This window comes from Carcharhinus amblyrhynchos, chromosome 4 (genome assembly GCF_965287045.1).
Source record: "Carcharhinus amblyrhynchos chromosome 4, sCarAmb.v2.hapA, whole genome shotgun sequence".
In the NCBI taxonomy this organism is placed as follows: Eukaryota; Metazoa; Chordata; class Chondrichthyes; order Carcharhiniformes; family Carcharhinidae; genus Carcharhinus; species Carcharhinus amblyrhynchos.
In genome coordinates, this window is record NC_137327.1 from 91,955,475 (window position 1) to 91,968,200 (window position 12,726).

The window sequence follows — 12,726 nt, forward strand, 5'->3', positions numbered from 1 at the left end:
GAAAAGTTCCTCCAGGTTCTTCAGAAAGATATAATATGAAATAGACTATGAACCAAAACAGGCGATTAGTCATAAGGATAACCAAAAAAATTAAGTAAGGTGGTTTAATGAGGATTTTAAGTTCGGGGGTGTGTGTGTGTGTGTGGTGGTGGTGAAGAAAGAGATGGGTGAAGAGGTGTGTGGTTTAGAGGGGAAATTTCAGAGTTTAGACAACTGAATGTACACCTCTTAGTGCTGTGGTATAGGGTAGGTTCCATAATATTTGGCATGGGTTGTAGGGTCAGAAAAATTCACAAAGGATGGAGGAAACTATGAAAGGAAATAATAGAAAACCCTGGAAATACTAAGCAGATCTGGCAGCATCCCTGGGCAGAGAAAAACCAAGTGTACATTTCAAATTGAATATGACTTATTCAGGTTCTAAAGAAGTCATATTAAACTGGAAAATAATTAAATTTATCTCTCCTCTGGTGTTGCCTGATTTGCTGACTGTTCCTAGCAACATTTTTATTCCAGCATCTATAGTATTTGCTTTTCATTAAACAGTGGAATGACCGAAACATAAACTTGAAGCTTTAGGCGTAGCATGTGGATAGCAGAGGTTAGGCTATACTGAATTGGAGAGTAGAAGGCTCACCAGGAAAGCCTAAAAATAGTTGTATCTGCAGATGACAAGGGCTGAGATAGGATGAAAGTAGGCAGCATTATGGAGATGGGCATAGGCATTGCTTGTGATAGCGTGGATATAAATGTACCTTTAAAGTTCAGTTTAAGTTTAAATGCAGCACCAACACCCGCACAACCTCAAACAGACCATTGTTTGCAGCAAACTACCCAGCCTTCAGGAGAACAGTGACCACAACACCACACAACCCCCGCCACAGCAACCTCTGCAAGACATGCCAGATCGTCGACATGGATGACATCATCACATGTGAGAACACCATCCACCAGGTACATGGCACACACTTGCAACTCGGCTAACATTGTCTATCTAATATGCTGCAGGAAAGGATGTCCCGAAGCATGGTACATTGGGGAGATCATGCAGACGCTACAACAATGGATGAATGAACATCGCTCAACAATCACCAGGCAAGACTGTTCCCTTCTTGTTGGCGAACACTTCAGCTGTCACTGGCATTCGGCCTCTGACCTTCAGGTAAGCATTCTCCAAGGCGGCCTTCACGACAGCACAGAGTCGCTGAGCAGAGACTGATAGCAAGTGCCGCACACATGAGGACGGTCTCAACCGGGATCTTGGTTTCATGTCGCACTATCTGTAACACCCATGACTTGCCTGGATTTGCAAAACTTCACTTACTGTACTACCTGGAGACAATACACATCTCTTTAACCTATGCCTAATGCTCTTTGCACTCACGTTGTCGGCATCTTTAAGACTTGAACAGCAGGTTAGTTGTAAAGACTCGCATACTAATCAGTAATCTGTAAACTGTGTGTGCTGTTATATGCTCTGTCTGAGGCCAGAACTCTCCATTCACCTGACAAAGGGACAAACCCCGAAAGCTTGTGAGTTTACTATCAAATAAATTGGTTGGACTTTAACCTGGTGTTGTGAGATTTCTTACTCTGTTTAATAATGTCAGAGGCAATGGTGAGGTCAAGAAGGATGAAGATGAGCAATACATGGGTGATCACAACAATAAAAGAAGTTGTTTGTTTCATCACTTTTGGGTGATGGTTACATCACTTTCGGATGATGGTAATTTTTGCTACTGTCCTGATACAGTATTGTTCAGTGCTTCATGATAATTCATTGCTGTTGATAATTTAAGTCATAAAGTGCTGATTGAAAATCTGTGTCAACCTTTAATCTGGAGCAACACTAAGGGAAATTTGTAATTTCTTTAAAATGTCTGTGGAATCTGCAATTATTTTTCAGAAAATTACTTTTAAGAGTTGACATTAATTGTAAATGGATCAATTGTAATTTTTCTTGGATAATAGGAAACATTGGTCCATAATGATCTCGTGATGCTTGACCTGGAAACCGTACTAACAAGAAGATGTTAACATATGAAAGTCCTATGGCGGCAGGACTTAAGGGGGAGCTGAAGGTAGAAGGTGATCAGCACACAGATGCAGGAGCTCTTGGACACTCTGTGCAAGCAGGCTAAAAATTCTAGAACCTGGAAGGTTGTGTAAAAGCTCAGAGACACTAAACAGCTGGACATTTGACCAGAAGTAATCAAAAAAATGAACTGGAATGTTATTAATTGGTTGAAAAGAAGCTCTTGAGAGCTACAGTATCGGGACAGTCTTGACCCAAGGATGAGAGGGTTAACAGAAATGTGCCTAGATGATGATAATTGTTCCCATGGAATTTGGAGGAAAGCTGTTGTTGGATAGAACCCCGACCCCTCTACATGAATTAATAGCACCACATTGTGGAACTGGGTAGCCACATAATGCCATATATGCTGAAGAGGAATGTTTGTGGTTATGAAAGACATAGCTTTGTTGTGCCAACTAAAGTGAAATTTACCCTTTTATTTTAAACATAATTTGCTTGTTAAATCATGTTTAATTTGCATTGGTTTTGATCTGTGTTAAATTAAAAGTTTTTAAAAAAGTAATCTTGTTCGTAATGTCTTTATTTGGAGTCATTTGGTAAATTTGGATGTTTTGGTTTCCAGTTTCCCCCACATGGATCATAACAATCCACCTGAAAACTTCACCCTGTTCTTATCTCTCATTCTTCAAAAATGTCTGCTCAAATCTTCGCTATCATCATTTTGAGTGGTACTCAGTGCAACTATAGAACACCCATTCAAGGGAAAAGTATGTCAAGCCTCATTGACAAGTTATTCATAAAAATTATTTTTAATTTGGATAGTAAAACATTTATCTGTAGTACAGTTTTGTTAAATTATTTTTAAAGTGCATATTTGAAAATTGAACATTTCTGAAAAACCCAGGTCTACAACAAAGACTTAACATTTAAACCACTCCTTTCTCTAATTACAGCAAAAATGAAAACTGCATTTATATCCACAAGATGTACATAGTATCTTTTTAACCTCTGTCCAGCAGGATTTTTAATTTTTTCTACTTAAATTCTACAGCATATAATATGACCCAGAATAACTAACAAATTCTCTGGATCTGTAAAATAAACTGAAAACAAACCAATGCAGTACATTAACTATCTGTTGTCTGAAGCAAACTTTCCAATGAACAACACTAGTGAATTTATGGAATACAGAAAATAAGTAATTAGTTATCCTTATTTAAAAGTACATAATATTCTATGATTGTCATGGTTTGTTTTAAACTGAAGGCTAAATTGCTGCAATGATGTATAGCTGGCTTTAATAACATACAGAACTCAGAGCAGCTCAAGTTCTGATGAATGGTCATAGTCTTGAAACATTAACTTGGTTTTTCTCTGCAGATGTTGCCTCACCTGCTGAATATTTTCTAGCATTTTCTGTTTTTAATTTAGACCGCAACCTAACTGTGATAGCAGCTCTTATCTGCAACATTCTAAGAGAGTTAGCAGCTGTATGTGGAGTGTACAGATCACTATTGTATGTGGATTGTCATGAACTTAGTGCTGAAACTTGGTGGTTGAAGACCATTTTGAATTCCACCTTTTGATATTTCCGGCCCTGTCACTAAATAATTCAACATTAAGAATCACCGCTGCTACCAAGAAATGTTAGAGGTAGATAGCAATTGCTCCTTAAAGCTGCAGCAATTTAACCTGTGTGATTTGATCTTCTAATACTTATTGGGATGTTTGTACTCTGTTGTACAGAATTTCAGAGTTATGAGTTTACAAAGATATTAGACTAAGACTTGAATCCTGGGAGTCAAAATTTCAGGTCAAAACAGGAAGTGCCCGTCAGACTCACTTCCACACTTTCAACCCAAATCCATTTCCCTTCCTGCTGAGCCATTTAAAACTCACTTAATTTGTTATTCTAAGACCAGAAAAATATTTATTGAACTATGTTTCTGTACAAAGCAAAAGGAACTGAATAAATGACTTGTTCACAGTTTCTAAAACAGGCCTTTCCTTTTTTTGTGTTCTTCTGAAAAACAAATCATTTTAATGACTCACTTTCCCATTTTATTTACTTTCTTCATTATGTCTAGTTACAAGCACCATTGCTTGTAACTAGACATCTCTCATAATGAATATCTCAATTATCCTGTTAGTTAGTAAAATCTTTCTGGTTGAGAATGTTGTTCAGGTCCCAACACAGGCTTCTATCATTGCCATACAAGCTGTTTGCTCATATCACCGCCACACAGGTTGTCTGTTCTGTTTTAGAGACCTGGTCTGTTGACCTACCATAGGACCTCTATCAGGGTTTGGTTTCTTAAGTTGCAGAGGTTGCTTGGCATGAGCATTTCTCGAATCTGATGTCACAGTTTCTGATTTGCTTAGCAAACTCTTGGAACTCATGACTGTAGAAGCTATGGCAAAAGTTGATTGTGAAGGGCTACAATTTGCTTTTTGATTTTGGATAGATTTTTTCCCAGTTGTTGCCTGCTCAGGTACTTTGATAGTGTCTTTTATTTCCTTCACTTTACTTACTTGTTTAACACCTGATATGTTAGATTTCCCTTGTGCTGGATTGAGCAAATTCCTATGTGTTGAAGTTGGTTTAAGTGAGAGGGGTTTTTCAGATGTATGTTCTTTATGTCCCAAAGATGTTGCCCTCTGGCCTTTCAAAGACAGAATTGAGTGGATCTTAGTAGGATCACTGTTCATTTTGCCTTTTCTGTTTATAGTCAAGCTCCTGCTTTCACCTTTGTTTGCCTCTGTCATATGTTTCTTGGCAAAATGATCCTTCTGATCAATTCTGGCTTCTGTTCCGCCAATAGTCATTTTAGGAGTTGGCAAGGATTGTTGAAGCTGTTTCCTCTTTGTAGCTGCATCTTGTTCCCCTTTTTGTTCCAAGGACTCTCTCTTCCACTTAGAGCAATGATTAGGATGTGACTTTTTCAATGATGAATTTTCGTAAGATTTAAGTCTTTTGACTGGAGTTCTGCATTCAGCTGTGCGATTCACCTTTGGATGTTCTTTGACAAGTGGAAGAGTTTGCTGGGATTCTCCAGGTTCTTGTTCAACCTTTGCTATGTCTTTGATAGTCTCAGGTTCCTGGTTCAGAACATTTGCCTTTTCTTTTGTAATAGGATATCCTACCTGTGTAACACAGTAACCCAGTTGTTGTTTCAGAACTTTCTCAGACACCTTCCGCATGTAATTTGCCTGTTCCTTGTCGTTGAAATCACTATTTATGCCGTTTGTGTCACAGTCTGTCTTCACTTCTGTTACACCCCCAGAGGAGTACATCTCTTTTGTGCAATGTGCAGTAGAGTGAGAGTCATGTTTAAAAGACCTACGTTCCCATTGTCTCATACTCTGACTTCGTAGATTTCTGGCAAGTGACCTCTCCAGCTCATCTTGACCGAGTTCAATTTCGATAGAGGAACAAGTAGCCAAGGAATGCCGCTTTTCTGCCATTTCCTTATCTCTCTGTTGCCTTTTTAGTTCCTCAATTTCACGATTTGTGTTCTCCTGAGGAACAGAAATAATGTTAACCGTACATAATTGAGGGGGAAAAAAACAAGGAAATTCATTTATAGAGTCATGTAGAGCACAAAAGGAGGCCATTTGGCCCATCAAATCCATGCCAGCTCCTTTATGCAGAAATGCAGTCAGTCCCATAACCTTGCAAGTTTATTTCCTAGTGCACATTCAATTCCCTTTTGAAATCAACATTTCTGGATCCTCCAACTCATGGGCATTGAGTTCCAGGTCATTACCACTTGCTGCTTAAAAAAGTGCATCCTTACATTCCCCTGGAACTCTTATTTTATCTTAAAAATCTTGTCTCCTAGTCCTTGTTAAATCAGCTAATTTCCTTACCTATCTTGTCTAAGCCTATCATAATCTTGTGCACCTCTGTAAAATCTCCCCTCAGTCTCCTTTGCTCCAATGAGAACGACTCAAGCCTTTCCAACTTAATCTTGTAACTAAGACTCTGCCTCCCTCAACAATGGAACAATTCTGCTAAACTTCTGCACTCTCTCCAGGACTTTTACATCGTTTCAGAAGTACAGTGACCAGAATTGAATACAGTACTCTAGTTGGGGCCTAACCAGAGCTTTATATAAATTCAGTATAACTTCCCTGCTTTTGAACTCAATGCTTCTGATTATGAAGCCCAAGATGCCATATGCTTTGCTAACCACTCTCCCACGGTGTCATGCTACTTTTAAAGATTGTGCACATGCACCCCCAGGTCACTCTATTCTTGTATATTCTTTAGAATTGTACCATTACGTTTATATCGCATCTTCCCATTCTTTCTGCCAAAATTGTATCACCTCACACTTTTCTGTATTAAATTCCATCTACCATTTGTCTACATGTTCTGGTAACCTGTCTACATTCTGGTCCAAGCAGAATATATCATCTTCAAGGTTTGCCACACTGCCAAGTTTGATACCATTGGCAAATTTTTAAATGTCATTCTGTATTTGATGATTCAAGTCATTTATATAAAGTTAAAGCAGTGGTCCTAGCACTGACCGACCCTTAGGAAACACCACTGCATACCACCCTCCAGCCTGAAAAACAACTATCCACCATGACTCTTTTCTTTCTAAGAACCCATTATTTTATGCATTGCATCTGGCCGTCCTCTTCCATAAGCCTCAATTTTGTTAACCAGACTTATGCGGTATCTTGCACTTGCTTAAAATCCATATGAACAACATCCTTCGCATACCCTTTACTAACTTTCTCAGTTATTCCAGCACAAAATTATAATTAAATTAGTCAAGAATGATCTGCCATTTGCAAATCCATGCTGGATCTCCTTAATTAACTCAAAATCTCCAAGTTCCTGTTGATATTTTTCTCAGATTAAGGATTCCAAAACCTTACTCACCACAGATGTTAAATTGACTTGCCGATAGTTGTTAGGACTATCTTCAGACCATTTCTCAAATAAGTGTGCCACTCTCCAATTCCCTGGCACCTACCTTGTATCTGGTCAGCTAGAAAAATCACAGTAAGCTATTCTGCCATTTCCACTCCATTTAATTTAGCAACCTGGGATAAAACCATTTGGACCGAGTGATTTATCTACATTAAGCACAGCTAACCTTTCCAGTATCTCCTCCCGCTACACTTTAACAATATCCACTGCCTCCACTATCTCTGTTTTTACTGATATTATGTCAGATTCCTCTTCCTTAATGAGCACTGTAAGATGTCTCATAACACCAGTTTAAAGTCCAACAGGTTTATTTGGAATTGCAAGCTTCCGGATCACTACTCCTTCATCAGGTGAATGATGAAGGAGCAGCACTCCGAAAGTTTGTGATTCCAAATAAGCCTGTTGGACCTTAAGCTGGTGTTGAGAGACTTCTTACTATGCCTACCCCAGTCCAATGCTGGCATCTCCACCTTAATGAACATTGATACAAAGAACTAATTAAGTATTCTGGCATTGCCCTGTGCCTTTAAGTATATATCACCCTCTCTGTCCCTCCTTTCTCAAGCACATTCTGAAAGCAGCTGGAAAAATAATCACTATAACCTCCATTCCTTGAACTCATACCAGTAAGGTTTCCACCAGCCCTGGTGACACTGCCAGTATTTCTGGATACATGTTTGACAAAGAAAACTAACACAAGCTATCCAACAATTTTAAAGATATGAACATTGCCTGGAAAAAGCTGGCAACTCAAAAATAATTCATGACATAGGCTTGTGTCATATAAATTCAAGTAATTGCTCTGAAATTGCAGTGAGCTTCCAGCTGGTAATTAAAATTGCAGGTATATTCAGTACTCAGTTGAACTGAATGAAAATGGCTAACAAAATACATACATGTCTGTAGGAAAGTACTGGTGCTAAAGGACAATCGGTATTTATTTGGGAGATATGGGGTATAATCGCAGAATACTTTAACTTTTTACAGAACATTATCTAGGATTTTGGAATCAACAATGAACGAAAGCAATACATTCTGAAAATTGTAAAATGGCAGAGAAATTTACCCAATTCCACTGCTTAACTTCCAATTTGAGGCTGATATTTTTAAAAAAATATTTAAAGCTATCTTTTGATAACTGGAAAAATAAATCAGTTACAGAGAATAATTAAATTTTCCTTTAAAATACAGCTCATAGCAAACAAAAAAGTTCTAACTGAGCCTTAAAACAAACACAATGCTGGAACTCTGAAATCAAAACAGAAAATGCTGGAAATTCTCAGCAGGTCAGGCACCATCTGTGGAAACAATGTTAACATTTCAGGTCAATGCTGATATTGTCATTCTATAGTTCATGCACACAGTATTCTCCCAACACTTGCATTCCTTTATCCACTTTATTCCTCTTTTCTACTTCTACATGCTGGTTTCCACCCCCTTGCCAATTTGGTTCAACGCTTCCCTAACCACATTCATGAACCATCCCTCAAGGACATTGGTACCAGTCAAGTAGAGAGACAATCTGCCCCTTTTGAATTGGGTTCCACCTGTCCCAGAACTGATCCCAATGTTCCAAGAATCTGGAACGGTTCCGCCTGCACTATGGCTCAAAGCATGCAAAGATCTCCACTATCTTCCTATTTCTAATTTCTCACACATGGCACAATGGGTAAGTCAGAGATTACTATCTTGGTGATCCTATCATAGAACCATAGAATGGTTCAGCACAGAAGCCAACCATTTGGCTCATTGTGTCTGTGCTGGCTCATTGAAGGAGTAATTCAATCAGTGCTATTCCCCTGCTTTCACCCCTTTGCAAATCTTTGCTCTTCAGATAATAATCTGATTCCCTTTTGAAAGCTTCAATTGATCCTGCCTCCTCCACACTCTCTAGCAGTGCATTCCAGATCCTAAGCAATTGCTGCATAAAAAAGTTTTTCCAATCTTCCCCAAGGTAACTGAGTTCCTAATCCCTGGAACCATTCTCATGAATCTCTTCTGCTCCACTTCTAATGCCTTCACATTCTTTCTAAAATGTGGTGCATAGAACTGGACTTAATGCTCCAGTTGAGTCGGAACAAATATTTCATAGATGTGTAATATAACTTTCTTGTTTTTGTATTTATTTGATAAAGCCTCTATTGAGAAAGCCCAGAATGTTGAATGCTTTATTAACTGTGCTCTCGACCTGTTCTTCTACCTTAAATGATTTATGCACACAAACCTAGGCCTTGCATCCCCTTTAGAATTATACTCTTTATGTTATATTGTCTTTCTATATTCTTCCTGCAAAATGATTCATTTCACGAATAGAATTTTCCATCAGTGGGATTTCCACTTCCACCAAAGTCAATGGACTTTTGAATGGCTTGCCACATTTTCCAGTCCCACCCCTTCTGTGATGGGGGCCATAAAATTCAGCCCCATACTTTGCTGCATTAAATTTCATCAGCCACCTGTCTGCCAACCTGTGTATATTCTTTTGAAGTTCCACCTATCCTCTTCATGCTTCACAATGCTTCCAAGTTTTGAATAATCTCAAAGTTTGAAACTCAACCCTGTACACCAAGATCTAATATACATCAGGAACAGCTGGGATCCTAACACAAAGCCTTGGGGAACTCCATGATCAACCTTCCACTGGTCTGGAAAAAAACACCATTCACCACTACTTTGTTTCCTGTCATTCAACCAATTTCATATCCATGTTGCTACTGTCTCTTTCATTCCATTTGCTCCCAGGTCTGTTGAACAGCATTTTGTCAAATGCCTTTTGGAAGCCCATCTCCACCACATCAACAGCATTATTCTTATCAGCCCTCTCTGTTCAGCGCATTATCCTCATTTTAACTTGCTACCTTGCTCCTAAAATCTGATTGTAAGACCACAATGCCTGCCCTTCCTATGTCGCTGGTACTAACGTGTACTATAACCTCTGGCTGATTGCTTTCCTCCTGCAGAATATCTCCAATTTCTGTAATGTACTTTACCCCAGCACCAGGCAGGTAATGCACCATGTCAGAGTGTGTAGTCTGTCCCACTAACTATGGAATCAACTATAACACTGCATTTCCATGCTTTATTGGTCCCCACTTTGCAGTTCTTTGCCAACTGGTGCTATGGTCCATACACTTTCAAGTGTCATCACTCCTAACACTCGTCAGTCTACTAGTTAGAGGGTGCTGCACACCCCAAAGACTCCTGCACTTTGTATCTTGTCCCAATCCTCCAGATGACCACCCATTTACTATTCTGAAATGTCACTGCCCTCCTGGAACACACAGTCCAGGAAAGTCTCAACCTCTCCGATTGCTCCACAGTGACTCCAGCTGCTCCTCAAACTCAGAAACCTGAATCTCGAACTTGAGCAGCTGGAGGCAATTATTAAGCACGTGGTCATCCAAGATGCATGTGGTGACTGAAGTATCCCCATGGCACAATTCAACCTTCTCATCTTTCTACCTATCTCATTCATCAGTAGAACAACCACTTCACAGTTAATATTAGGTTGAACTAATCACCCTCCTCCCACTCTTCCTCCTCTAATATCCCTCAACCCTAGATAATGCTAGCACTCCAGCCAGTTCATTAGGGTACTGTGCCATGCAGCTCAATGGAACATTGCTTCTCGTGGGTTCCTGCTCCTCAGTGGGATTTGACATAGTATTGGTGGCTGAGTAAGCAGAAGTGCAACAGTCTACACTAGGATCTACATAAGCCCACTGGATCCTTGGAGGCACGTTTTTTAAAAACAAAGTCACCTTACTCAGGAGCGAGAGGGATTGCTGGACATTCCAATGGACACTGCCAACTGCATGCTGCAGAAGTGGCAAATATGATGCATGTGTGACCTAATCCATGCAAGTGAAGTGCATAAGTTCCAGTGCGGCCAACACTGGAGAGCACCACCAGACACAACCTGCGGTGTCTAAGCTCATAAATAAAATTATGTTTAGGAATAGTGTTGATGATAACATTGGGCAGCATGATGGCAAGCACTGTTGCCTCACAGCGCCAGACACAACCTGCGGTGTCTAAGCTCATAAATAAAATTATGTTTAGGATTGGGGTTGATGATAACATGGGGCAGCATGATGGCAAGCACTGTTGCCTCACAGCGCCAGGGACTTGAGGTCAGTTTCTGGCTTGGGTCACTGTCTGTGTGGAACATGCACATTCTCCCCATATTTGCGTGGATTTCCTCTGGGTTCCTTCCACAGTCCAAAGATGTGTAGGTTAGGTGAATTGACCATGGTAAATTGTCCTTTAGTATCAGAGGGACTAACTAGGGTAAATGCATGGGGTTATGGTATAAGGCCCACATGGGATTATGGTTGGTGCAGACTTGATGGACCTAATAGCCTCCTTGTAGGATTACATGATTATATATATGATTGTCTAAAGCTCACAGCAGCAGCAACTAAACTCTGTCCTGAAAATACCAGAAATATTTGACTATACCTGAATTGCTTTGAGGAATTTTTCACAGAAGCTTTTGAGAACAGTACAATATTCTTCCAGTTTAAATGTTTCATCTTCACAGAAATATTCTACCAAGGACAGCCTTATTCTCTGGAACAATTCCATGGCTTCCCAAATCTCTTTCAATTTTTCCTTTGCAGTCTGCAAATAAAAGAAAAATAGAAGGCTTACAAAAAGACATTTGAAGCTTCAACAAATTAATTCTTTGCAACATTCAGTTTTTAATGTTCTGAACTCACTGCAATTGACCATATCCTTTCCAATCCTCTGTCGCAAATACACATCCAGCATACAGAGACTACTAGAATACAAGTCAATCTAAAATTTATTTCTGATTAAGCATGAAGTCACGTAGGAAAGTTGGGAACAGAGGGCTGGATTTTGTCAACCCCAGCATGCTATTCCTGATGTCACGACTGGTACTGTGCTGTTTTCTCTCTTTAGCTTTTTCCCACATGATCATAATTAAAATTCAAAATGCGCATGCAAAACACATTTAATTCAGCATTTGATGAAGCTTTTCATTGGTGACACCCACCATCAACTGACAATGCTGCATCTGTGGGCAGTGTAATAAACAGTCTCCTGGGCAAACAGAGAGACTCTGCACCATGGCCATAAATTTCCTGCCCAACTCCATTGCCAATAACATCAGAGCAGAACGGTGGCTTGGGTGGTTTTCAAAATTAAATTTCATATTACATTGGTTTCATTTTATTCATATGTGCATCACCATTATTTGTTGATACTGGATTAACACAGTAAGAAGTCTCACAACACCAGGTTAAAGTCCAACAAGTTTATTTTATACTAAACCCACTAGCTTTCAGGGTTTGCCCCTTCATCAGGTGCGTGGAGAGTTCTGGTCACAAACAGAGCATATAAAGGCACACACAGTTTACAGAATATTGATTAGCGGGTTTACAATCAAATTAACTTGTTGGACTTTAACCTGGTGTTATGAGATTTCTTACTGTGCTTACCCCAGTCCAACGCCGGCATCTCCACATCGATACTGGATTAGCCAGAGAGCTAAGCATAATGACATGCCTCACGGTTGGCATGCATTGGTGGTTAGAGGGAAGTTAGGGACATTTTCTTCGTTGTGGAAGAAACAGCATTGTGTTTTACTTTCATTCTTTATTTAAGATTCATATTAGTGTCCAGTGTGGTATTTGCCACTCTGTGGGGCATAGATGAACTTGCCGGCTCTCCCTTTTATGCTTTGTAAGGGACATTGTTCAAGATCCAGTAATTG

The 12,726-nt window shown here is 39.6% G+C and overlaps 1 protein-coding gene across 1 annotated transcript in view; it reads right to left on the minus strand.

The window, feature by feature from the left end:
• Window positions 1-2,915: 2,915 nt before the first annotated feature.
• The window catches only part of fhdc2 (FH2 domain containing 2), a 53,019-nt gene continuing 43,208 nt past the window's right edge, over window positions 2,916-12,726 (minus strand). Inside the window, exons 11-12 of the mRNA XM_080187546.1 lie at window positions 11,448-11,609; window positions 2,916-5,557 (exon numbers count right to left, since the gene is read on the minus strand). Of these exons, the coding sequence (XP_080043672.1) occupies window positions 4,271-5,557; window positions 11,448-11,609 (1,449 nt within the window). The 3' untranslated portion in view covers window positions 2,916-4,270. The remainder of the gene's footprint in view (window positions 5,558-11,447; window positions 11,610-12,726) is intronic.